The following is a 27,250-nucleotide window of genomic DNA, read 5'->3' as shown; positions in this document are numbered from 1 at the left end:
AACTGCGCCCTATTTTGTATTGGCGCAGGATATGGACAACTCCTGCCCTTTCTCACTATGTAGATGGTTTTCTAGATATTATAAGGTCAGATGCTTTCCATAAAATAGAATGGTTAAAGGCACTTAGGACATCTTTGTGTAAACTTGGTTTGCGCACATTTTGGGATGACCCGGCGGGAGCAAGCTTTCCGTCTAAAATCACCTTAAAGAACATATATTGGGAGTCGGCTGCTAGACGGAACTGGAGCAGCTTGTGTGCTGGTTCCATGACTGCAGACTTTATGGAGGTCAAGATGTATCCCTGTCTGGAACCATATTGGGATATCATAACGAGGCCCCTGGAAAGAAAGCTCCTTTTCCAATTGAGAGTAGGCGCTCTTCCCCTCAAATCTTTGACATCTAAGTGGGCAGGGGGTTCGTGTGATGGATGTCCTGCTTGTGGTGCAGACAGGGAGACTATTGGACACTTTTTATTTGTCTGCAGGTCTTACGCGGCCCCAAGGCGTTACTGGTTGTCTCCGATGTGCAAAAATTTAGGAACAACTAGTGGCACTGTGGCCCTGCGTATAATACGTACTAATACTTTGCCATGGATCACAGTAGCCACTGCAAAATATTTAGGCTGGGCGTGGACAATCAGACAGAGATTGCTAGTCACTTGACTACTCTCGTGATCTAGGAGAGACTGCTAGTCCTTTGATTATTCTCTCTAATGTTTTATCTTTTTAAAACCTTTTTTTAACTCTTTACCGTCGAAGAACGACATGTTATGGTCATGTACAAGATATATGTATGCTTTGTATATACTGATCTCAATTTAATCCCTTTCTACCCATGTATGAATTTTTTATTGTAAAATGTTCTTGCTTTTATGAATAATATTCGAATAAAGCATACTTTGACTGACTGACTAAGTTTGTCACCACAATAGAAGTAAAACTTTGGGCCAACTTGATCTGTGCAATATCGAATTTTAAAACATGATTTTCAAAATAAAAATACTCTTCCACCCTTTGCAACGACTTGTCTTTGTGGGTATAACAAACTAAATATAGATTAATGGAGTTATGATCACTAAGAAGTTTAATATGCGAGAACGATTCATGGGCTGTACATGGTCAACATCTGGAAATACTTTTCAACAATCAGAGTGGAGAAATGAGCCAAAATTTATGAGTCTGCCTCAGAATGCTCAACTTCAACATGTAGATGGTGATCAGAACAAGAGGAGGCAGCATTACCTATATTGCTGCCTACATCACGATACGAAAAATTTACATTTAATGTACCCACTTTAGGGCCAGCCAAATCAGGATTGAAAGAGTTTGCTAATGGGTAAGTTCTTCAGCTGTAGCTACTTTGGTGGTGGACAGTGTTTGGCGGACATCATGGTCAACAGTCACTGATGGAATCTCACTTTACGATTGGCCTATTTTATTTTTATTCTGCTTAATGGCACTCAACATCCCCAAATTAGGTTTTAATTTTATTAATTGCCTGAGGCCTTCCCCTTTTTTCCTTGTTCTTCTTAATTGAAATGGTAGAAGGGGGAGGTTTTTGAGAATGCATAGTGTAACAACATCAAGGGACAAGGTGCGGACATAATCTTTAATCACTGAATCATGTACTGGATCAGTTACGGAGTTCTCTGAAGAGTTCCCCAAAGAAACCTGAGCACGGTAAAGGTGTGCAGGACCCTTCAGTTGAAGAGAGTAACTGTTTGCTCAATGAGTTTACCACAAATAGATCCTCATTTTGTATGGATTTGTACGCGAGTGCCACTTTGCCAGAACTCAAAGCAGTAAGTACAGATGTTAACATTTCAAGACAATGATCTTCAATAGTAAGTTGATTTGCTAGCAATGTTACCATTGAGGTTAGAATGTTTTATTTCATGATCATCAGGACTGAAACAAGAGGATAAACAATTATAAGTTAAGGCATAGGGGAAGTATATTGAAGGGACATATCCTCATACATCTTTGACAACACATAATCCATTACAGGCAAGACTTAACTAAAGTTATGGTCAAATGTTAGCTGTTGTGGCTGTTCACTTACTGGAATATTTTGTGATTAGTAATAAATATCAAGTTCATTGGTAGCAAAATTAAGACTCAGTATTGTCCCAATTTTTAGGTTTCTCCTTTTGGACGTCATTTATAGTATGAATGAAGTACTAGTATAGTATTGTATAGTATGGTACGGTACGGTATTGTATAGCCTGTCATTTTATGGTTTGGCATGGTATGATATAGCCAGTCATTGTATAGTGGAATATGGAATGGTATTTAATTGTATGCTATAATATGGTATGGCATAACCTGTCATTGTATGGTAAGGTATAATATGGGTTGTGACAGTATACCATGGTTAAGATATGATATGGTCTGTTATTGTACTGTATGGTGTGGAATGGTATGAGCTATCATTTTATAGTATAATATGGTATGATATGATATGGTATGGCCAGTCATTGTCTTGTATGCTATGGCCTGCCGTTGTATGGCACGTCAGGCTTTTCATTGTATAGTATGGTAGAGCCTGTCATTGTATGGTATGGTATGACACGTGATTGAATGGTATGGCATGGATGGAACAAACTGCTTTTCCTGGATACAGTGTTAGTGTGGAGAAGAGGCACAGCAGAAAAAAAACACGCAGCTGCACGAACTGCTTTAATAAAAAGGTAAAGTTGCATGTTGAAAAGAAAGAAATTGATTTTAAACATTAAATTAGTCCGTGACTACAGTGTCTCTCTGGATGATATGAAAGCAAAGTTGTAGTAAAGATTGCATTTGGAAAACAAACAAGAGCTTTTAAACATTAGATAAATCTGTTGATGCAGGATCGCCCTGGAGCTTTTAAACATCCAATACATCCATGGCGTCAGTGTTAAAGTCCTAGTCACACAAGAGTCCATCTGGCTAGACATGAACAAGAGGAAAGAGAAGATGGAGGTAGTGTGATGTTTGAGGAAAAGATAAAGGGAGAAATTTCCTTCAGGACAGGAACCCTCATTCACCGTTAGATGACATGTTTCATCATATGGGTTCCCTCCTCACACCGTGGTGTGGGCTACGACTCCCCGAAGGGAGGAGTTGAGGTGTTTTCTCAAAGATGAGCCTAAGAAAGTACAGGTGAATGAGGGGCAGAGAAAGTCAGTGAGTGATTTAAAAATGACTCTCTGGATCCACTGATTTTTTATTAGGTCGTCACAGGGACATGTTTAAAAAGCAAGAGGGCTAGGGATTCAATCAATATATCCCTAGTTCAAGTCAACATGTTTCTGCCATTTATTGGTCCCCTATAGGGATACGAAGGCATTCGTCAGGACCTTAACTAGATAGTCACTCTCCATATGTGATAAAGAAATTGAATGTACTGGCCAACACTGGAACTGAGCGGTCAGTTGTTTGACGACCCTATTCACTTCAAAGGGGTTCGTTTACTGTGAAAAAATGATATTGTTAGTACAAATGCAACAAAGTTCAATCGTGGTGAAACATTACACACTGTGTACTCTATTTAACCGTGCAAGAAAGCGTTTACCTGTAGTGAGATATCAAACTCACTCTCCGTACTCTTCTACCGTCTCGTGGTGCCCAACTGCGAAGAACATAGAGCATAGTGTCTAATAGCGTGCAAACCTAACGTATGCATCTTATCCCAAAATTTAGCTAGTGGGCACAAAGGGCCATATTGTGGTCTTTTGTGGAGGACATGATTCAGTGTTAAGTCTCCTAGAGGCTGTGCAAGTATGGTCGCACTTCTGTGTTATGTGTCTACCATTCTATGTACAGTGTTACTCAAATCCCATCTTTGGGGATTAGTGCATCCCAGCATCTCCTGTCCTCCTTAAGGCCATCTGACAGGTATCACTCTCTAGTGCATCATTGCCCAGTCAGACCCAGCGCATGATGCATGCCAGTCAGTACCACTTAGGAAGAGCTTCCAGAGTGAGAAATACTCCGTGCCACACCTGCTCGAGGAACAAGGCGGGTGGAGCATGGTCCAGTCAGGGACCTGCCAAGTAAAAACGGCAGTGTGTATATTGTGTGCTACCAGCCTGTATTTAAAGCCCTGCTCCGTCTCACCCAGCGTGTGTGGCGGGTTCAGTGGATGGGCGGTACCGGACTACGATTAATGTTCCTCGTCCCAAAACACGATGGTTCTCCTATTTATCGCAGGGAGAGCGATCAAGGGAGATGAAGCCTGGACAGGGGGTTAAGCAAGTCTACGGCTCACATGCGGGAGGTAAAACAACTCTTAATTCTCTCATTTTGACTGAGAGACGTGGCTTATCTCGTGTCTGTGGTGCACTTGGCCCCGGAGACGTCAGGCGAGAGTGGCGAAGCCGCTGCCTGCAACAAAGTTATAACGTTAGGACACCCAGCACATACGGGAGTGTGCGTGCTGGTGGTGTGATTCTGAGAATTAAGGGACCCGTAGTTCTGGTGCAAATACTGACTGTGTCCGCATGGCATGGTCTCATGATGTCCCGCGTGGGGGACACCAAAGATGAAAAAGCCCAGCGCATTGACTCATAAGAAAGTATGCGAGCCCCCAGCCGGGGGAGCTAACAACCCGGAAGTGAGGTGTGCTTCCATGTATGGGGGTGCGTACACCGCGCCTGCTGGGAGATCAGAATTAAAGGAGTCTGGAAAAAGGGGTTGGGGGGGGTTTGTGACCAACTTGTGACGACAGCCACTCGGAGACAGCGCTGCCCAGGGTGGCCCCCGCGCTTCAGGAAAAGCAGCCCGGTGCTGTCAGGCATGGTGTGGAAACAAGATTAAAGGGTGGCATGGGCTGTGAAGCACGAACCCAATTATATCCCGGATCAGCTAAAAGATAAAAAAGATTCAGAATGTCGGTGCGAAGGATGTGCCTGCTGGTGATGAGTCAGGTCAGGAGTGTCTGAATAAAGTGTCTGAAAAAAAGTGTGGGTTGCGGAGTAATAAGGGAAACGTTGCCCGAGCTGGCACTCGTGTCCCGAAAAAGTGTGCAACCTAGTGCTGCCTGTGCATGTCAGGCATGTGGTAGAAACAAGGCACAATGTCTTGAGGGAAGGAGAGATGGCACCATCTCTAAGGGAGCACAGCATCCAATAAGTGCTGTGCTGGGGTTGCTAATTGTAGTTGAAAGGGATCAAGGTGGATAGTCAACGAAAGATCAACTTAGCAGTCTTTGTGGATAAAGGGATGCATACACGTCTGGGTCCCTCCTGTAGCTACTATGCACCCCAAGCGACTGCCCTGCCGTCCTGCTTGTGGACTGAAGTCAGAGATGTCTACTTATCTGAATAGACTCGTCGGGGGAATCTCATTGTTCAGACCCCTGCTGTTGCACTTCAATCTAAACACCCATCGCTGTTCTCTGTGAAAGAGTACTCTTTCTAGTGGGCCCATATTCCCGGTGTGATTGGGTTTGTATAATACAAGCTAGAAGATGTTGGCTGTGTGGCCCTGGTCTAGAAAATGTCTAGTCAGCTTCGTGTTTGACTTCTTACATCTGATTGAACTGTGTTGCTCAGTAATCCTTGTTTTTATTTTTCGTGTTGTCATTCCTACATACATTAGATTGCAGGGACATTTCAAGAGATAGGACTCCCTCCATGTTGCAGTTTGTATGTTTGTTAAGTGTTCAGGGTGTTTGTAGGCCTACATCTATCACCCGTGTTGGTCTTGTGTATGGACATAATGCACATGACCTGCAAGTAAAGTGTCCTGTTACTGAGGTTAGGGACCACCAGAGTTGTGATGTGGGTTTTTTGGTTGATGTCCGTGGCCTGGTTTGTACCTCTATATCTCTTATGTTCTTACTTCTTTTAAATGCAAAAAGGGGTTCGGGAAGTGACCTATTGCCTACATTCAGAATCGGGCATTTTTTTCCGATCACCTTCTTTATCGTGCCTGTTAGGTGACTATAAGTGGTCACACAAACCAGTCTGCCTGATGGTGGTTTAGTGTATGATTCCAGCATGGCTGCTCTATTGTTGTTCCGAGCTCTTTTGGCCGACTTCCTAATCAGATACGGAGGATATGATCTTTGTAGCTAACTGTTGCTGAGTTTTGTTGCATGGGCCTTGAATTTCTACAATTCAGGACAATTTCTTCTTAACCTAAGGAATTGTCCTACAGGTAAGTTGTTTCTCAGGGCACGTGAGTGATAGCTGTTGTAGAACAATAACGAGTTCCGTGACATGAGTTTTCTGTACAATTCAGAACATAAGGCTCCATCTTTGGGGTACAGTAGCAGGTCTAAGAAGGGTAATGTTGTTTTGCTGTACTCACAGGTAAACTTTAAGTTGAGTGGAAAAACTCAGGGGGGATTCTTGGTCGCCTTCCCAGATGACCAGAATATGCACCTCTTCCATATGGTTATATTCTGTTTATATGGCTTCTCAGGAGGGTAAATAAGAGTCATCTCGAATTAGTGCATGTACAGATTTGCCATGCTAGGCGCAAATGTGCTCCCCATGGAAGTCCCTGATGTCTGCCAAAAAAGGGATGCTTGATATTGAAAGAAATTCTCCTTCATTGCCAGGGTAGCTAGATCCATTCCGAAAGCAGTTTGTGTCATGTCTCCTTCTGATCATTCATCCAAGAGTGTTTTGATGGTCAATACGGTGTCATCCTGAGGAACATTCGTATATAGAGACTCCACATCAAAGGAAGCTGGATATTGGATATTCGGGTCGAAAGGAATCTCAGTGATGACATTCAGTACATGTTTGGTGTCTAGTAGATATGACGACATCTTGACTACAAACGGCCGAAGGAACCAGTCCACGCATTGTGAGAAGGACTCTAGTATAGAGCCAATGCTCAACACTATAGGCCTTCCTGGTGGAGGTCTAGCAGGTTCCTGGATCTTAGGGAGAAAATAAAAGTATGGTGTCCGTGGTTTGTTCAGTTGTAGAATTCACGTTTAGGTATCCAACCCTCTTCTCTGCCTTTCTCAGCTAGTTGTTTGATGGTTTTCTGTAGGTTGGGTGTCGGTTCACTCTGGAGTTTGGTGTAGTGTTTGACGTCTGAGAGTTGCCGGATGCATTTGTCATGGTATTGTGTACAATCCCGTATTACCATCGCTCCACCTTTGTCAGCTGGTTTCACTATGATTTCCTAGCCCATTCCTAGGTTCTGTAGGCATTTGGTTTCTTCCTTAGAGAAACTGAGGAACGGAATTTTCGCCTTGGAGTTTTGGTTTTCAAAGTCCTTAATGACCACTTTCTCAAATGTTGCCACTTCGGTGGGGACCAGGTGTAAGGGAGGATTAAAGGTGGATTTGTTCCGTAACCCTGTGTTCTTGTTTGTGTCCAACACGTCATTTTCAGCCTTTACAGTGTTAAAGTGCTTCAATCCGCTAGTGAGCAGTGGAAAGGACACTAATAAGGGCATTGATCAGTACTTGGTCCACGCTCCATCAAAGATAAACACATGAAGAGAGGAAGTAAAAACGGCGCACGCTTACCAATGAGAACCATGAGACCTCAAAAGAGAAGTGACTTATCAAGCATTAGCCAAAATGGGATCCTGCATGCAACAGTGGGCAATCATCACGTTTGCATGAGAAGTCAATGGACTTCCACCACTAGACACATACACATCCTGTCATGTAGCACAAGGCAAATCCTTAACACTAGAACAAGCCCAATAAGGAAATGTCCTAACCAACAAACAGGCGAAACCGGCCCTATTTCTCAAATGTGAAACAAATTATCTGTCTAGCACAGAAACACCACATTACAGGGAGATGCCATTCCGATATTCATTAGCTACAAGGTCTATGGCTATAGTTGCCATATCAACAACACAAACATGACCCATTTTAGCCTGTGCGTTGAGACCCGGAAGTTCACTTGATTTTTCTTATAGTACATTACAGTTTCCTTAAAGATAAGAGAAAGCAAATTATCTGAGAACAACAGGCTCATATATAGTCACAATTCAATCTTTGGGGAATAATTTTCAGCAAGGGCTTCGTACAGCAGTCCTCTACAAATAAATGGTAGATTAAAACCCAGGAAAAGTGTGGAAAAACAGCTGGCTTCAACCAAGTTGGAAATGTGAAAGATACACAACATAACTGCAACTACCTCCCTTATTTTTTAGATATTTGGCAGGGTTAAGGAGTGGACAGAATAGATGTTCAAGAAACATCCTTGGCTGTGAGAGGAAAATAAGCACATTTCTTGCAACTTATAAAAGATTATTTAAATAACTAAGCACCTCCTTCCACCCAGGGTTTGAAATCGAACATGCACTGAAACATTATTGATATCCTGAATATAAAACAAACCATGCATGTTTTAATAAAGGAGAACCAGCTAACCCCCGAAAACCTGTAAGTATCCCAATAATAGAAGATTGAACCTGTATAGAAAGATCTTGGCTCTCTGTCTGTTAAAACGAAAGTAACTCAGGGTCTAGCAACTGTAGATGGTTGTCTGTAATCTAGATCTCTTCTGATCCAAGTAAGGAGCAATCTTGATGAATGAGACTGGGTAGTAAATGGACAGACCACCTGAAAGGACGGACACGTCTTGACACAGACAAGAGCGAGGACCTGGGACCAATGAATAAACCTCTGCCAGCGACCAACACCGCTAAAGCGACTAAAGCAGCCCAAGTCAGCACGCCAGGCCACCACAAGACAAGTCTGAAAGACATTGCTGAACCTGGCGAACAGAAAAATAAGAAAGAAAGTTGGCTTATGGGCCTGTGCAGGAGAGGCATCCAGAGCACACCCCAAGTACAGTAACTGGTGCAAAATTAAGGAGTAATAAAGAAACAAGCATTGGGAATACAATAGGTCTCTCCTTTGCTTGAGTTAGAGCTATTGGCGTTATAAATGACAGTGTTTTACCCATCAGTTATGGAGTATATGTATGTGGTGTGTAGTGGAATTATGTAGGCTGGATTGGAATTGTTGTGGAATTGAGTGGCGTGGAATTGTGTGGGGTGGAGTGCATTTTGTAGTGGAAATTTGTAGCATGGTGTGCAGTGGAATTATGTGGATATTAATTATGTGGCTTTGAGTGTACTGTTATGTGGAGAGGGATTGTGTTAAGTAGTGTAATTATGTGGAATGATGTTTTGTGTTGTGGAGTGGTATGTACTGGACTTTAATTAAGTGGTGTGCTGTTGAATTTTGTGGCATGATGTGGAATTGTGTGGTTTGGATGTATGTGGTGTTTAATTGTGTTGTTGATGTGAATTATGTGGCTTGGTGTAGAATTATGTGGTCTGGTTTGGAAATGAGTTAAGAATGTCCTGCAGCAGCTTGCAGCTCCTCTGTGTAAAGTAATGTGCCCCGCAGAAATGAATATTAATGACACAGATCATGAAGGCGTAGAAATCAGTTCTCCTAATGGCAAAGAGGAGGGTGGCCTGTTGGTGGGGAAGAGGGAGGGCCCCGAAGTTCAAGGAATGGATTGCCGATCTGGTAACTTGCCATGAGGAGGCTGTGCTATATTCGGAGCTCTTGCCTAGAGCCTCTAGGCCTCGGAATATATGGTCACTATTAACATGCTACTTACTCGAACACCCGCTAGAGGGCACGGCTCCATAGAGCGAAAGAAGTACACATTAATGACGAGGTGGGGGTGAGGGATAAGGGAATAGGTTGCACAAGCTACGATATTTGACAATAGCTGTGGGCTGCCTTGGAGGGAGACTGCAGAGCGATAACTTTGGGAGAGGTTCCATAACAGGTCTACTGTATGAAGGAGTGAGGAAATGCCAAGGGAAGGGGGCTGCGGGAGGGGGGGTCACATGTGCTGGCGATCTCTCTGAATTAACATCAGTTGGCTTTGTAGAATGACAGATGCCAGAAACACTGTAATGCTTGGATGTATAGCTGCAAATTTTGTAGACATATTTACACTGTGGATGCTACCTGAGTAATATGTGCCACGATTGTTGGTGGTGATATGGATGGAAAATTAATAAAAAGAAGTTTAAAAAAAGAAAAAAAAAGAAATCAGTTCTCCTATTGTCTCATGCGGAGCTGATCTCCACGTATGCTTATGTTTCGTTTTAAATATGCAAACTGCGTTGGAAGCCAAACGAGGTGGTCTTTGTGTTTCCTAATATTAACTTTCAGCAGTGCTTGTACTGTTAAATTAAGGTTTAAGCACCTGCACTTTTTATAGTTGTTGAAAATAGAGCACTTCCCTAACAAATGCGATTGAATAAACATATAATTCTGAGCAGCGAGTAGGTCCTTCTTTGCCCCAAAACTGTAACTTGATACACACCCCCCTCTGATGTACTTTGTCATCAGTATCATTCTTTAGTAAGTTGTTCATGGTCTGTTTGGTTAAAAAAGCCAAGGTTCTCCACTCAAACACGATAACCAACCAACCATTGTATAGTTCTCAGTGGTTATTTGGAGGAGTAATGTGTACTATACGAAAGCTTTAAAGCATACGCCAATCCAACCGTTTAGGTTTTATTCTTGCAGAATTAATGCAATGGCATGTTCTCAGAAATATCATTAAAGCTTGCCAGCTTGTGATTGTAAAGTTTGCACCCTGAGGCCGAAGCAAAGGAATCAAAAGTTACACCTCAGCCCCTAACCGCATTAACTTTTCCGTTCTTTGCCCTGTAGCTGCATATGTACAAACTAAAATGCTTGAAATCGAGTGAGACGCAATACAAAAGAGGAAATGCAACCCCTTCATTTAAAGGTTGCACTGATATGGACGCTTTATTCCCACTGTGTTTTTCATTGAGTATGGTGTCTTGCACTGTTGCCCTGAAAATTATCCAGCTTTTAAAACACGAGTTAATATTTAAGATTACATTTTTTTAAAGGGCACTTAATTTGAGGTTTAATAACATATATAGACCTATAAAACGAGATTTGTTTTTCGGTCTCTTATTCTGTTCCAATGCCTTTTTAAAAAACTTACTGATTTCCCGAGTGGATGGTAACTTTTCAGCATTTTTCCTCTTGACTGCCAAATAGTTCCTGTTCTTGGGATCATGTGTTCACCGGTTTTCCTACAAAGGTAGACTTAATGATTGGAGTACGGGGTAGTGTGTGGGGGAAGGGGACTGCCCACAGAAAAATGTCCGGGGCTGTGAGATGAGAGCATTAGAAGAAAGGATGCCTGTTAGCCATGCTAAAAACACAGAGGGATGATGGGGGGGGGCGCTAGAGGGCGCACATCGGAATGGCTGTACGGTAGTGTCGCTCCGCTGGTTGGGACCACTATCCTTCAAATAACTAGCGGTTTGGCCGACATCTGACGACCGTATGATCATCGCAGGCTGCAGCGGAACATGGTGGCTACCCAGTGATGCAATCCTGAAGCCGTAAGCTCCAGAGGATCCTGCCAAAATCGGAGGTGAAAGTAGAAGACGACCGAAGGGCTGAGGTGGCGTAAATGGGCGGCGACCTGCGCGGTTGCTGACGGACTGGAGAGCGTTGAGCATATCACCGGCGTGTGAGTAACTGCTGTCTCGCCGCGCAGCGCCGCTAGGATACTGCAGCGGGATCGCTGGCATACTGCGAGGGCTGCTGTCCTCCATCGATTCTGGCTCACCCAACTGCCCTTAACGCAAATTGACTGTAACCGAGAGAGAGGTGGAGGATTCTTTCAGTACAGTGTGACCTCCCACACGATCGATCCGTGATACACCCTGGCTGGAGCACTCCCTGCATGTCAAGTCGGAGTGGATTCCCAAATACAAACCACCCTGCAAACACACATTTTTGCAAACCTGGTTCCCCTCTGAGGTGAAAGCCAGAGCCCGCCGGAGAACCAGAGCGGCATAAAATGGCGGCAACCCGATGTGATATAGCGAACTAACTGGCGCCCGCTGTGATTGTCCCCGGTGATTAAGTACCTGCTGCATTATCACCCTACGATCTCCCGCCCCGACCGCAAACACGCTGCGGAAGCTGATATCTGGTACCATCTATAATTCACCTCTGCCCTTCTACTTGTATGTGACTTGGCGGGAGGTGGTGAAGTGCCTCACATGGCGTGACAACCCCACATGCAGACCCGGTAAGCAATTTGTGCCGCCCACGTATGCGCTGCATGCCGCCTACACCGATTCCCTGGGGGCAAGTGGCCAGTCAATAAGAAGGGCTGTTAAGAGTGGTGACATGCTGGGAGCTGCGAAGGACTGTCTGTCTGCACGTCGGTGACTATGGGGGCGGAGTAACGCAGTATATCCTTTGGCATACCCATTACAGATATCCTGTGTTTGTTTGCCGGATATATGCCGACTGCAACGCCTGTGTAGGATACGTGGCCCCTAAACTCTGTTGTGCCTCCTGAGCTTATATCACCTATTATAGACTGTGCAATTATACTGCAGTCCTCCAGGATCCCACTCTGTTGTGACTGCAGCCTGTACAGTTTGGCACCAGGACTGTCAGTACTATTAAGTTGTGTCAAACACAGGGAGTCTGTCATTGCTGGGCCCATTACAATTCGACCTGAACAGTGCTCATATCTAGCAATCTCTTAGTTACGCCACTAATCTGGATACTATCAACCATCTGCCATTTGACATAGCTATCCCAATCGCATGTGGAGGGCTAATCCTCCCTGCTGCCTATCTGTGTGCTAAACAATACTCACTGTAGTGTACGCGACTCTACGTTGAGAGACATTTGCGACCGACGCCAGTACTTACCCTCACGTCAGACACTGTGAATCTCTGTACTCGCTAATACTTCCCGCTACAACTACTACTCACATCCCTGCTAACAATGGGAATACCTGATAAACAACAAACTAAATTGTCCTTGGACACCCGCCATACGCCCAGGGGACCGTCGACCCACTCTGACATGGAACTAGATACAAACCATGCCAAAAATTCCAAAATGGAAGATGCATTACAGGTTATTCAACAAAGTCTGCAGGTTATAGCTAATAAGATTGACACCCTGACGCTGCGGGTAGACAATATGGCAAATAAAAGTGACAAACATGGAGAACGCCTGGACGATGCGGAACTGCGTATCTCAGCAATTGAGGATGAATCTACCTGAACTACTAGAAAATGCTCAGAGATGGATAAAATACTAGAGGTCATCAGGAATAAAAATGAAGATTTGGAGGCACGATCGAGGCGCAACAATGTCCGCATCGTAGGAATTCCAGAAAGTACAAACACCGGCCGCATGGAGACATTTGTGGAGGACATGGTGCATGAGGTCTTTGGCCTGGAGGCATTCTCCCCTGTGTTTATCGTCGAGCGGGCGCACAGAACTCTCATATCCAAACCAATTCCAGGAGCCCCACCAAGACCTATTATCGCCCGGATCCTTAATTACAGGGACAGGGATATGATCCTGCGATTGGCTCGAGAGAAGCAACAAGTCAACTAAAAGGGCAATATAGTGGCGTTCTACCCTGACTTTACGTTGTCAGTACAATCAGCTCGTAAGGAATTTGCGCCCATGAAAAAGAAACTACGTGACATGGGAGTGGAATACGCCATGCTCTATCCAGCAAGACTACGTGTGACTCATGATGGGCGATCTAAAATACTGACCACGCCTAAAGCCGCACAAGACTTAATAAAAACACTTGCCACAAAATGTAAAAAGCTAGACTGACCCAATGCGGCGTCGGACTCGGACTGATGTGGCATGAACCCCATGTAATGTAAAAACTTTGTTACATGTAATACATTGTATTATTGGAACTGAGTTTGATTAGGTGAATCACCTGTCTTTGTTTCCTGTGCAATAGGCGCAGTGTAATCTGAAGCAGCGGGGGGCTTTTGGAATCCGGATTTACGGCTGTTGTAGTTATACTTAGAAATGGTTGCGCAGTCAACAATTGATAATGTTTAAGACGAACTCCAGTTAGCGAGCCTCCAAATGTAATAATGCAAATTTTCCCCCTAACATTAGCAGGTTACTTGATGCGCCATTCTATGAAGCGTTTTTTTTCTGTTTTCACAGTATGTAGAGCACAGAGCACAGTATCCGCATTTGTAGTAGAAAATCTCTAACTGTTACTTATTCTACTGTAACGCATGTTAGTAATCTCTGTTATTGTAAAGGCCATGTTAGATAAGTCTTTCCCAACCACATCCACCTATGCGGATGCTATTGTGAGCACTTAGCGGCCCCCCTTCGGGTGCTCCCCATGACAGTTGATATGATGTTAACTCTGTTCTATTGGGTATGTCTTTGGCATAACTGGGATGCTAAAGTGGGTGGAGGGATTGGGGTATTGTTAGTTTGTTTATCAGGCAATCACACCACACAACACAAGACAACACGCTGGGATGCTAAAAGTACGATACCAATATATTGCATTCTTTTGGATACTCTGGCGCATGTACGCCACCAGGGAGCACACCCACAAGATATGGTATCTCTCCCTCATCCTTATGAGTAGCAAAGCGTTACTGACACAACTCAGATTGATTACCTGGAATGTCCGAGGGTTGAGCAACGCCAAAAAGATAAGAAATATATTAGCATATCTTGACAGGCACAGCATAGACATTGCCCTTCTGCAGGAAACCCATATAGCGAAAGCCACCAATCAACACTTGGGACGCAGATGGGCTGAAGCCGTTTTCACATCATCATACTCCTACTACTCCAGAGGAGTTATGATTCTAGTAAAAAAAGGAGTCAATTACACTGTAATTCACACACAGTCAGATGATGCAGGCCGGTATATCATTACTGGTAGACTTAGAGGTCACCACTTGCGATTAGTGAATGTCTATGGCCCAAACATAGATGATCCTGACTTTTATGCTCATATTCGGGAACAATTGAGAGAGTTACCCGAGATGGAAACATTGTGGGGAGGGGATTTTAACCTGACATTGAATGATGCAAAAAAATCCAATACAGAGAGGCAACACTCCAAATTATAAGAATTATATGTAACGTCTTAGAGTCCAAGTTTTTTTTTCAATATAACTTGAATTCTTTTATTGTTGCAAGTTGAACAGCATCAAAAGTACAGCCAACGCGTTTCGCCCAACAGCGGGATTCCTCAGGGCAAGATTAGAAAATAATCCAATCTAGTACATATCCTTTAGATTGTCACAGTCCCAGCTTGCAATGCTTGGCACTTTGTCATGAGTTATTCTCAAATATCCAAATTTATAAGGAAGAGAGAAAGACGGGAATTCTTCGGTTGATCCCAAGTTTGAAGAGAGTGTTCCACCCAAAGAAAACTGTGACATAAGTAAGTCCGCGATTCACGATAAAAGATCCAAAGTTAGGTATAGTCACGAAAATTCACTACGATTGGTGAAATTTATCTGAGCACTATTGATCCCTTATTTGTGGTTAAAAGAGGGGCAATATTACTCCAGACAGCTGGGGCAGAAGCACAAATCCAGAAGCAACCACAGAAGACCGCTCCGCCGGTGATATTTCCGACCCAGCTGGTCAAGGTTAAGTCCTATAATAATGGACTGTTCAGTGAAAGATGCACCTAAGGCATGTGCGCTTTGACTTCTCACGGCAGTACGCAGTGTTCCGAGTGTGGACCACACTCGGAACACTGCGTGCTGCCGTGAGAAGTCAAAGCGCACATGCCTTAGGTGCATCCTTCACTGAACATATAAGAATTCACGTTATATTGAAAAAAAACTTGCACTCTAAGACGTTACATATAATTCTTATAATTTGGAGTGTTGCCTCTCTGTATTGGATTTTTTTGTGTTAAATGTTTATGGTCCTAAGGCAGTGGACCAAAGAGGTGGGCAACCTGAATCTAACAAACCACTTACAACCTGTGTATAGGAGGGTAGTGCAGCTGTTGCTTTCCCCAACTGTCTATTTTGCTGTATATTTGACATTGAATGATGACCTTGATAGGTCTGGTACCACTAAAGAACCGCACACTCGAGCAGTGAGAATGCTACGTGAAGGAATGATGGAACTAAATTTAGTAGATACGTGGAGACTAAGAAATCCTTTTGCCATGCAAGCCACACATAGAGCCACAATACATAACAGCTAGTCGCGGATAGACTATTGGCTCACAACCACAGCAGCAAGCAATTGGATAGGTGACATACGACACTTGCCAAAGACATTATCGGATCATAACCCAGTATTGCTTTCCATTGACCTGCCTAATTATACTCCACCACCATATATCTGGCAGTTTAATGCCAAAGCGCTATTGGATGAATCTTATAGAGTGGCCATTCAGCACGCAATTGAGGAATATTTCCAATTCAACCAAGATTCTGTAGATGACGCTAGTTTAGTGTGGGAAGCATTCAAAGCCACTATATGCATGTATTAATACCACTGCGGGCATTCTAAAAGACATTCGTACCCAAATCACTAAATGCGAAAATAAACTTCGGCAATTAGAGCGGGAATATGAACATACCCACAACACTGCTTTATTGGGCGATATATATGAAACCCTATCTGAATACCAGAACATTGCAGCTAGCAAACTTAACTATGTGACAAAAAGGCCAATAGCAAGAACATACGGAGAGGGTGGCAGATCAGGGCGCGTGCTAGCATATAAAATATGTCATGAACGCACACCACAAGCGGTTACGAAAGTTAAAGATCAACAGGGTAACCTAACATATGATATTCAGGGTATCTTGCGAGCCTTCATGTCCACATATGGTGACCTCTATGCCACACGCGACACAGCCCAGTAACCCGAGATTTTAACATATCTTGAAGACATTGCCATAGCTTGGTTTTCAGACAATCAACATGAATACCTGGCGTGACCAATTACTGTTGAAAAGGTCACAGACATAATAAAAACTCTGCCTAATGGAAAAGCACCTGGTCCAGACGGATTCATGTGCGAATTTTATAAGGCATAGATTGATCTTTTGGCACCACCCCTTGTTGAAATGTATGGTGATGCACACGAAAAACAAATCCGTCCACCCACACTTCGAGAGGCAATGATTATAGCCCTCCTGAAGCCTGATAAGGACCCTGAAAACTGTGAATCTTATCATCCACTATCTTTAATAACTACAGATACAAAGATATTGCCCAAACTTATAACTACGCGGCTGCAACCACTCATGACAAACATTATACTCCCAGATCAGTCGAGATTTATACCCACTCGCTCCAGGGCACACAATATTCGCACCCTCTCCGCAATTTCCCATCAACTTAACACGGAACTGAAAGCGGTGTCAGTCCTGTTAGATGCCGCCAAGGTATTTGACTCGGTAGAATGGACATACTTATTCACAGTACTACAAAAAATGGGTCTACCCCCAATACTGTTGCAATGGATTAGCATCCTATACGCAAAACCTGTTGCCTGTATTTAAATAAACCAGTATGTTTCCGACGCGATACCAATTATGCCGGGTACGAGGCAGGGGTGCCCACTGTCACCCCTCCTATTTGCCATCGCGCTGGAACCGTTGGCTTGCAAAATTAGGCAGCATCACCAACATACAGCATTGCGCTTCTTGCAGCGACCCATAAATATCTCCCTATATGCTGATGATATGTTGCTTTATGTACTTGACCCACAAGATAATTTATCTCCCTTACTACGGGAATATGTTAAATTTGGCAGGCAATCCGGGCTCCAAATAAACTGGAGTAAATCCACCATCATCCCCTGACGGAAATTACAATGCCGCACCAAGTAGACTTTCCACTGGAGTGGCAGTCAGACCCTGTTCTTTATCTTGGCATCTGGTATCACAGAGACCCAACAGTGGTCATTCGCACTAGTTACGGCACTGCCATAGTTAGACTGGAGGACAAAGCAGACAGATGGATACACCTCCCACTATCCCTGGCAGACAGAATAGCTGTCGTAAAAATGGTCATACTGCCACAATTTCTATACTTGTTAAATACTATTCCAATAACTCCACCGAACGCAGTATTCCAAAGACTGACATCCAGTGTGACTCGCCTCATCTGGGCTGGAAAGCAGGCCCACATTGAACTGCACGCGCTGATACTTCCATACTCTGCAGGCGGTTTTAAGGTCCATGACTTTCTGCTTTACTAGCTTTGTGCTCAGGCGCAATACGCGCATTTTTGGTACCATCCCGTCAGATATCTCCCACACACGACGGTTGAGGATGGGGACACCCACCCAATACTGCTTCAATATATTTTGCCGCACCCTCAAACACACTTATCGAAACAAGAAATAAATACCATCCACACAACAAATCTAGCATGGCGGAAGGTGGGGAAGTTGGCACACAAGCTCCCGCTATACGCACCAGCTTTACTGTTGCCACACCATCCAGATATATCGGTAACTAAGGAAAAGGTGGGCATGACACTACTACAGCAGGTTGGAATAGACAAGCTGGGTGACTTATACCACAATGGTATATTTATTGAACTTGAAGACCTTCACTATATTAGCAACCAAACACTCCTTTTTAGATTCACCTACCACAGGTTGCGGGGAGCAATCAAAGATTTATATCCCACGTTTCCAGCGGAACCACCTATTCTTCAAGCATTACAAATGAGCATCACTAATCCGCACAATATACACTTAGTAACCAAGCTATATGTGCTATTACAAACGGACATAGCAGACAACACATGCAAAGCACGGAACAGGTGGTCGGTAGTCTTGGACTCGCCTATCCTTGACGAGGAATGGTCCACATGCTGCGCTCTGACTGAACTACTTACCCCAAACGGTAATTTAAGAATCATTCATTATAAATACTTACATCAAACGTATCTACACCGGCTAAATTAAAAAAATGCGGTCCCCGCACAGAGGCATGTTGCAAATGAGGCGGTGCCGACGAAGCAGATTTTATACACCTAGCATGGCAGTGTCCACATGTTGGTAAATTATTGGGAATCCGTAACAGCTACGTTAAGTGCTATACTGGGAATCAAAATTGACTGCACGATCCGTATATGCCTACTAGGTCTGGTGTCCATTTTGAGGTCCACTAACCGTAAACTTTGTGTGATTGCCTTATTATTGGCTAAACGAAGGCTGACTATGTACTGGAATGGCAAGAAATACCCCACATGTAAACAATGGATGCAAGATAAGATATACTGTAAGGACACTTTGAAAACTTATGAAGAAGAGCTTCCATCAGGATCGAAAACAAGAGACTATTGGCAACCATTAACTCTCTACCTACAGTCACATCCGATTGATTAAATCCCCCTCGGTGAAAGACATGTTGCAAACTGGGTCGTGCATGTATCAGTAATGTCAAGAGCATTATTTTGTATTATTGTGTCCCACCCACAGCTCGCCAATTGGGATATATGTGTATGTTAGCCTGTATGTTTATTTTGATCATGTTTTTTCTTCTTTTGTAACATTTCCAATGTATATTTTTGATTAAATATAGAACAAAAAACTTTTTTTTAAAAAACAAAACAGAGGGATGGTTCTGGGACGGATTTGACCCCTTGTGCTCTGGTTTCTCTAGTGGGGAAGCCTCTTCTACAATGAAAACAGGCTCCGTGGTGAAACAAAGCATGGTGCAAGTCTTTCTAAAACATTTGAACATTCACCAGGCTATAAATTATGCCCACAAACAGCAAAAACGCTTTACGCGCACCGACCTGCCGTTCAGCATAAGCGCTGGTGTCCAAAGCTCTTCTCCGAAACCTGCGGACTGTGAGAAGAAAACAGTAGAAGAAGGGATGCCTGTTAGCCACATGAATAAAACAGTGGGATGGTTCTGGGATAGGTATAACCCCTGGTTTCTCTAGTGGTGAAGCCTCCTTTAAAAATGAAAATGGGCGCCATGGTGAAACAAAGCACCACACCCATCTACATAAATACCACCTTCATGGTGTGGTACCAGAAGGCCACGGACCCTCCGGAAAGGACCATAACCCCAACGGAAGATCCCAGAATGGCGAAAGGCAAACTGCCCTAGGACGCTGCAGGAAACAACACTGAAGCAACCCGGCCACCAAAGGATCTAAACCGTCCAACAGAGGACAGCGGACCGCCTGCAATGAGTCCTACTGAGCCCGAAGAGTAGAAAGGGCCAGGCCCAAGGCAAAGCCATCAGAAAGGAAAGTGAACACCCCTCTCGGGCCACAGAAACAGAGGCCAACCCCACAGAAACACACAATTGAGAAAAAGACCCCCAACGGCGAGAACAAGACAGAAGAGGAGCTGGGAGACAAGAGCCCAAAGCAATACCATCATCCCTGGGGAGCAACGCCGAGACAGCAGGCTCAACAATACCAGAGCCATGCCCGAAGATGAAGATGAAGCAGAACCCTCACAGGAAGCGGAGGGCTCCGCAAAGGGCAAGGAAGAACCGAAAATGCCCAGCACTCCAGGACTGCCAATTCCCACAGCAAAGTAAACCAAGGACGGTGAACCCAGCTGAGCACCACCAACAGAACAAACGCCCTGTCCATGCCAAACATGCACAGACCTCACGCAAACACAGGACACAGAGGAAAAGCGTTAAGCAGGTAGCCCAGCCAACGGAACGATAGCGCATCCAGCCGCTACGCCCCCAAGCACGGGAGGAGAGCGCAGAAGCAAGGCAAGTGAGCAGTGAACTCGAAAGCAAAAAGAGCCACCGAGCCTGCCACAGAAGGGACACCGTCGCCCTCTGGGAGATGGAAGCCATGGAAGGAAAAACCCCGCTTAAGGGAACCACCATGCAGGGAGAAAAGCAGGCGAGAGAGACAACACCATCACCTCTGCCCAGGACAGAACCACTTGTACAAGGAGCCAAAGGGAGCAACGCTCCAGGGGAATGAGGCAGCCCATCACCACCTGAGTGACTGCCTGGACAGAAACAGGATGCCCCGGAGGGCTGGGGCAAAGTCCAGACAAGGGAAAGGAACAGACTACATATCCCTGGACCAGCAACCTGCCTGCAGGCGGTCCTACAGACCCTGCACAGACCGGAAATCCAATGTCCCCCCCCCAGCACTCAGGCTGGCAATGGTCGTAACCACCCAGGAAGGGGACACCAGAAAAGGAAGATTTCAGGAGAGATTGGATACCACCAACTCAGATCGGACCGAACCTGTGGATACACAAACACCGACAGAATGGAATCTGCAGAACAAGGAGACCACAGGGGCAGGAGAAGGTTCACCAACGGGAACAGACGAAGACGAGCCCAGGAAAGCACACTGACAGCCACAGACATCATCCCCTGCAACCACAACCCCTGACAGACAGGGTCGTAATCCGTGGCCAGGTGACAACCCAGGTGCCCCCTCAAGGGCGCCCTCCGCCCTGCAGGAAAGAACACTATCCCCTTGACCATGTCCAGAGGACCCCTGATGAACACCAATTCCTGGGTTAGAATCCAGATGGGACTACATGTGGAAGAACTGGAACTCATGATGGCCCAGGACCACGTAGACCTTTCATTTGGGAAGAGCCCTCATAGAGAAAGACGAGGCAGAGAACAGTCCGTGAACAAGGGACGTGAATACCCAAATCCCTTCCCCGTGGAGGATCCCGACCAAGGGGGCCAAACCCACTGTGAAGACCCGCGGGGTAGAAGACAAACCAAAGTAGAGTACCTGGAATCGGAAGAGCGTGCCCCACACACAAGAATGGAGGTAACAACAAGACGAAGGGGGACAGGCACATGGAGGCAGGCAACCAGCAAATCCAAGGAAGCCAACACAACCCCCTAAACCAGGAAGCGAAGAATATCCTGCAAGAGAGAAACAAACACACCCTCTGTAAAGCAACACTGGATGGAAGTCCCCAAAAACCCTACTCACCAGAAACAGGACAGAGTAAATTCCAGGATCCTACAGACAAATCGGAACCTGACGAATGGACCCGCACAAGAAGATCGAGGATGCCTGCCAACAGAGCCTTCCAAGTAGGCACGGCAGAAGACAGGGGCGTGTGAAGGAAAGCCTCTAGAGGGAGAGAGACGAAAACAACCAGGAACCTCCTCGCAAAATCCGCCTAGCCTACAGCACCTGGACTTCCTAGGCAGTCTCCCATCCAGGTACTAATCGGGCACAATCATGCTTAACATCTGAGAACAGGTGCCTTCAGGGTGGTATGGCTGTAGGCAGAGCCCACGGATCCGAGACTGAGGCCATCCAGGTCGTGATGAGCGGCAACAGACACCCCCCTATTGAAGCCCGGACAGCCGGAACCCGAGGATAAGCAGGACTCTGATGCGAGGGCAGAAGCAGCCTGCCGAAAACGGGAGTTGGTGGAGAACAGGGTGCCATGGCTGTGACCCGTCCATGAAAGAGCAAGCCCCTCTAGAAGTAGAAGCAAAAGCCCACATGGGACTAAAGAATCGGCCCAGCAAAGGACGGACCAGAGCCAACAGCTTCCAGCCCTCAGCAGACATGCACACCATATCCTCCAAGGAGGAACCAAAGTCAGGGAAAGGGAACAAGCAAAGCAGGGACAAATATACCAAACAAATTCATAGTCACAGCCCTGTGATTCACAAAATCAAATGGTACGCGACCAATGCTACAAATGGAAAAATATTGCACTGCAGCAGAGACAAACAGTGAAGGTAATCTCCCTCCTAACAATAAAGAAGTGCAGGTACTCAGCACCTGACCAACTGCATAGCAAAAGCACTGATTGAGACCACAAAAGGTCTTAGGCAATCACCAGACTCCAACTGCGAGTCTGAAAGGGCCTTACCAAAACACAAAAGTAGATTAAGTGAATCAATAGGAATATGAGTAAGTCATAAGGTGGAGGGAACGGGAAGACACCACCAACTCGCTATGCAAAACGAGAAGAATCAAAAATATGTGCCCACGACTGCACATACCAAGCAAATAAAAGATACCAGTACCCCACAGAGGGTGACAACCGCATCACAAAAAGAAAGCCAAACGGGAATCCATAGTAACACATGGAGAGAAGCAGACAGAAGGCCGCAGGACCACCACCCGCCCCCTGCTCCGCCATGCTGCCTACCCATGTGAAACACGCGCGTCGAAGAGAAACACTGAACCCTTGTACTTTCCAGCTTGGGAAAGATAATGTAAAGGCAGTGGCATGCCATCCATGCATGCATTCCCCACCAATCTCAAGGGGTCTCAATCGCTATCTGCCCAATAAATAACCATTAGGTAGGCCATACAGTGAACCCCTGAAAAAGTGCACTATGAGATGACCCTCTCGATACCGTAAAATGCATAACCCCCACAAAACAGCCGGAGTGCAAAAAGCACAACGACAGGATTGTAAAAGGGCTGTAGTACATTGGGTCAATGAGCCACATGAGGCGCCTCCCCCAAAAGCAGGACAGGAAGGAAGACTGTAGGTCGTAAGAACGTCCGGTCGCCAACCGCACCATCGGGAGATGCGTAGGAGAGCGTCTCGCACCCCACGACCCTACAGAGAGACGGCGGAGAGGCAGAAATGCAGAAGACAAACAGACCGGGAACAGACATGGGTAAGCAAACATTGCTGCATGCTTGCAACCACCGCCGGAGCAGAGAGGCGGGCAAACCGAGGTGAGCCCGCAAGTGCAGAGCCGCACAATACGGCAGATTTCCATGCCACCAGAGACTGCTAGTACAGGGCATAACAAAACAGCAGAGCCCAAAACCGCCACAGCCCGATACAGCAGGGCGGGAAAAAACAGCAGAGCCCCAAACCACCTATGCCTGCTAGTGCAGGTTAGCCACAGAAGCAAACCGCGTAAGGGGAGACACCCCTGACACCAGTTGGTAGCCATGAGGCTTGGGGGGAGGGGAGGAGAACCCAGAAAATGAGCCAGCTTGCGCAGGGCCTCCTCCCCAGGGCCATGGGACCTGCTAGAGCAGGACCTCGACCCCACTTACCTGAACCGTGCTCTGGAAGAGTCTGCAGCGCAGAACAAAAGAAACAGGAAGTGGGATGGGCCGACCCGCCCCTTATGGTGACGGGTGGTCGGCCATGTTGAGGAGGGATGGAAAGCATGGGATGCTAATTTGCTTTGGAGGGTTCTGGTGTGGAGCTAACGCTCACTACAAGACTCTGGTGGCAAGGAAGATTTATGCGGAGGTAATAAGCAAATCCTTCAGAAAACCACACTCAAGAGCGAACCATAAAAGTGTTGTTACTTTGACCTCGAAAACACGGCACCGAGCAGGATCTAATGCAAGATCATGCCCTGAAAGTTGCTGAAATGTAATCAGCATAGCTAAGACAATCCTTGCTTTGAAATCCAAGTGGTCAGGAACAGCCATGGGCATGTGGCTTGTATACCTAACGAGCCACGGCCAGGCCTTCCCAAAGAACACATTCCCTCAAACCGCAGAGCATATACTTGCCTATTATGTCTTTGACCAGTTGTTGTGTGGCAGCCATACGAGGCTGAGGCGCGTCCAGCTTCTCACATTCATGGTCTGACTGATGACGATGTCTTTAAAAGAAGAAATATGCACTGGTTAGCTGGATTAAACAACATGGGTCACTGCTTTTGCCCAGCCACGAAACGTTAGAGAGCCTGCAAAAGTATGCGCAAATCTGGAAACTATACACCATGTTTCCAGTGCTTAATTTGTGCCAGTGTTTTCAGATGCTCACCACCAGCACTTATTTCTAAATACCGGCACCTACTAATGAGAATCCTCCAATGCTGGTGCTGTGTGTGTAATTTATAAACAAAATTCATCAGTGGAGCATTTAATTGTTTAAATTATCTTCAAAAAACTATAAAACTCGGACTTAATCCCTGAAGTTTCAAGTGGCATGTGGGTTACACCAACTGCAGTTGCCACATAAGAAATACTTTGGGTCCTGCCACTTCACTTTTTACAAATTAAGCACTGCATGTTTCCATATCCCATCTTTTCATTAAAAAAACATTCACATCGTTCAACAGTTTGTTATAATGTTGAAGAAAACTTCGTTTGTTCATGTCTTAACACCACAACGGTTTCCAGCCGGCTGGAGTGAGCTGTAGAACCTTCGGGTGACAGTTCTAATAGCACATTCCAAAGGGTTAGGGAAAGGAGGGTGGCCAGGAATGTACCAACAGTAGATAGAACAGAGTTCATTTCATATTTAGCTGTATATTGAAAGTCCTACCTTCCTTTCTTTCGTTTCTTCTAGTGGGTTCATTACATTATTATTGATGTTTTCATCTGGCTCCAGGTATCCAATGATACTTCACTGTAATGGGTAGGATATTGTTCCAACTCAGACGAGGAAGAGAAGGATGTCTGATACTGAAGTATTGTCAGGTGCCTAGCTATCATTGATGCATAAGTGTCACAGCACCAGGATTCAGGTATAGTTGTCTTTTTCTACCATTCTGGAGGGGAGGGGGCAATAACCTTCCTTTGAAAACACAAAGTATGCTGATTTTAAAAGGCCACGGTGGAAAAGGAGTGCTTGTCTAACCATTATAACCATTAGCGACGCGTACATTTGCTGTCCTAATGAAAAGGAAGTGTGCTCTTGTACCGGTAATGCATGCATGGCAGAAGGCTGCATTCTTTTTTTTTTTTTTTTTTTTTTTTAAGCTTTATTCGAGACAATTCTCATAAAAGCACATAAAATCAACACAGTTATACAATAATACATTATTACGGATTAAAAATTCATTAAACATAGAGTACAGCTCATACAACATTTGCATATAAAAACCATATTTACAAATAGTATTACATTAATCATTGTTGAGAGGAATACCTTGTTACCTGCTTCCCCCCAGGGACCGTCTTCTAATTGCCCATGCCCAACCCAGGTATTTAGCTACCCCTATGACTATCGAATCCTGAGTTGTTGTACGTAGGATTCTTAGAGCCACTGTGCTGTCTCGTGTCCCCAAGTTTTTGCATACCGGCGAGAGCCATTTTCTCCTCGGATTCACATAAGCGTGGCATACGAAAAGAAAATGGCCTATGCTCTCCTCGGCATTTTCGCATGCTGGACATAAGTTATTGGTAGGTCTGTGCCAGCCAGATGTCAGTTTCTTGAGGGGGATAGATCCTGATCTTAGCTGAAATACAAGTTTCCTGTCCATTGGTACCGTGATGTTGTCCCAGTAATTTTCCAGGGCAGGAAAAAATTTTATCTCCAGGAAGCGACCAGTCATAGAGTCGGCCCTGGTGTCATTCAGCATCTTACCGCCAACCCAATCCCAGTATTGTTCTTTAAGGGCTTCTTTGCTAGGGAAGATCTCTCCCTCAGGGTTATTCCAAAGATTTGAAAACCCTAAGTTTACTAACATGGACTTCAGATGTTTTAGCCATTTTATCTTATGGAAGGTATCTTCCTTGATAATCCATTGAAAACCCTCCGCATATTGTCTTATTTCTGGAGTCGTCCAGAGACGTCTCCATTAAAGGACTGGGCGCAATCGGGCTCTATCTACAATGGTGCGTCTACCTAACTCCAAAAACAGTGGGGTTAAGGGGGTACTCTGTGGGAGTCTTGTAATCCCTCGCATAAACTTGTTCTCTGAAGTCTGAAGAGCCGCTAAACCATCCCAGGCCCATAGCTCCGCGCCATATAATGTGGCACCCAAAACCTTCGCGTCATACACTATTAATGCGGGTTTTATGGGTTTTGTTTTGGATTTGCGGTGTTCCCCCCTTAAAGCACCAGAAAGCTGCTGGTGCTTTAAGACCACTTTATCTACATGATGCGTCCAGCCAATGCCCTCTGCGATCTGTACACCCAGGTACGTAAATTCTTTGACAATGTCTAACCTACTGCTGTTTAAGGTTACCTTGGGGTAGTTCCTGCGTCCGGGGGAAAAAGCCATTAGTTTTGTTTTTCCCACATTTACCTCTAGCCCATGCTCAGTGCAAAAAGCATCAAAAATGTTTAATGCACGTTGCAGCCCCATGGGGGTCTTAGACAAGATAAGAGTGTCGTCAGCGAACATCAGGATCGGAACCCTGGTGTCCGCTAACGATGGGGCATCAACACTAGCCTTCAGCATCCTCTCAACGATTCCGTTAATAAATAACGAGAAAAGTAAAGGGGCCATGGAACAGCCCTGTCGAACACCCCTTTCCACTGGGAAATCCTCTGTTGTCTCTCCACTTCCACCCCACTGGACTCTAGCGAAGTTGGATTCGTGCAGTCGCATAATTAATGTTAGCAGATCAGCAGGGATCCCCAACTTTTGCAAAACCAACCATAACTTAAACCGGGGGACTAGGTCGAACGCCGTCCGCAGGTCGACGAACGCGACGTACAGGCAGCCCCTTCCCAGTACAACGGTCTTCCACCTTAATATGGTAAAGCGGAAGACCTGATCGATGGTACTGGTTGCTCGCCTGAATCCCGCTTGGTATGGAGAAAGGGCGTTGTTGTCTTCAACCCAGTCCATAAGCTGGTTTG

The 27,250-nt window shown here is 45.3% G+C and overlaps 1 protein-coding gene across 1 annotated transcript in view; it reads right to left on the bottom strand.

The window, feature by feature from the left end:
- ZFAND1 (zinc finger AN1-type containing 1) overlaps window positions 1-27,250 on the bottom strand; it is a 217,400-nt gene that overhangs the window by 57,027 nt on the left and 133,123 nt on the right. Inside the window, exon 5 of the mRNA XM_085605359.1 lies at window positions 24,223-24,314. Coding sequence (XP_085461485.1) covers window positions 24,223-24,314 — 92 coding nt within the window. The remainder of the gene's footprint in view (window positions 1-24,222; window positions 24,315-27,250) is intronic.

The sequence above is a fragment of the Triturus cristatus genome, chromosome 5_1 (genome assembly GCF_964204655.1).
Source record: "Triturus cristatus chromosome 5_1, aTriCri1.1, whole genome shotgun sequence".
Taxonomy (NCBI): domain Eukaryota; kingdom Metazoa; phylum Chordata; class Amphibia; order Caudata; family Salamandridae; genus Triturus; species Triturus cristatus.
Note: the sequence above shows the minus strand (reverse complement) of the source record. Positions and strands in the feature narration are given on the sequence as shown.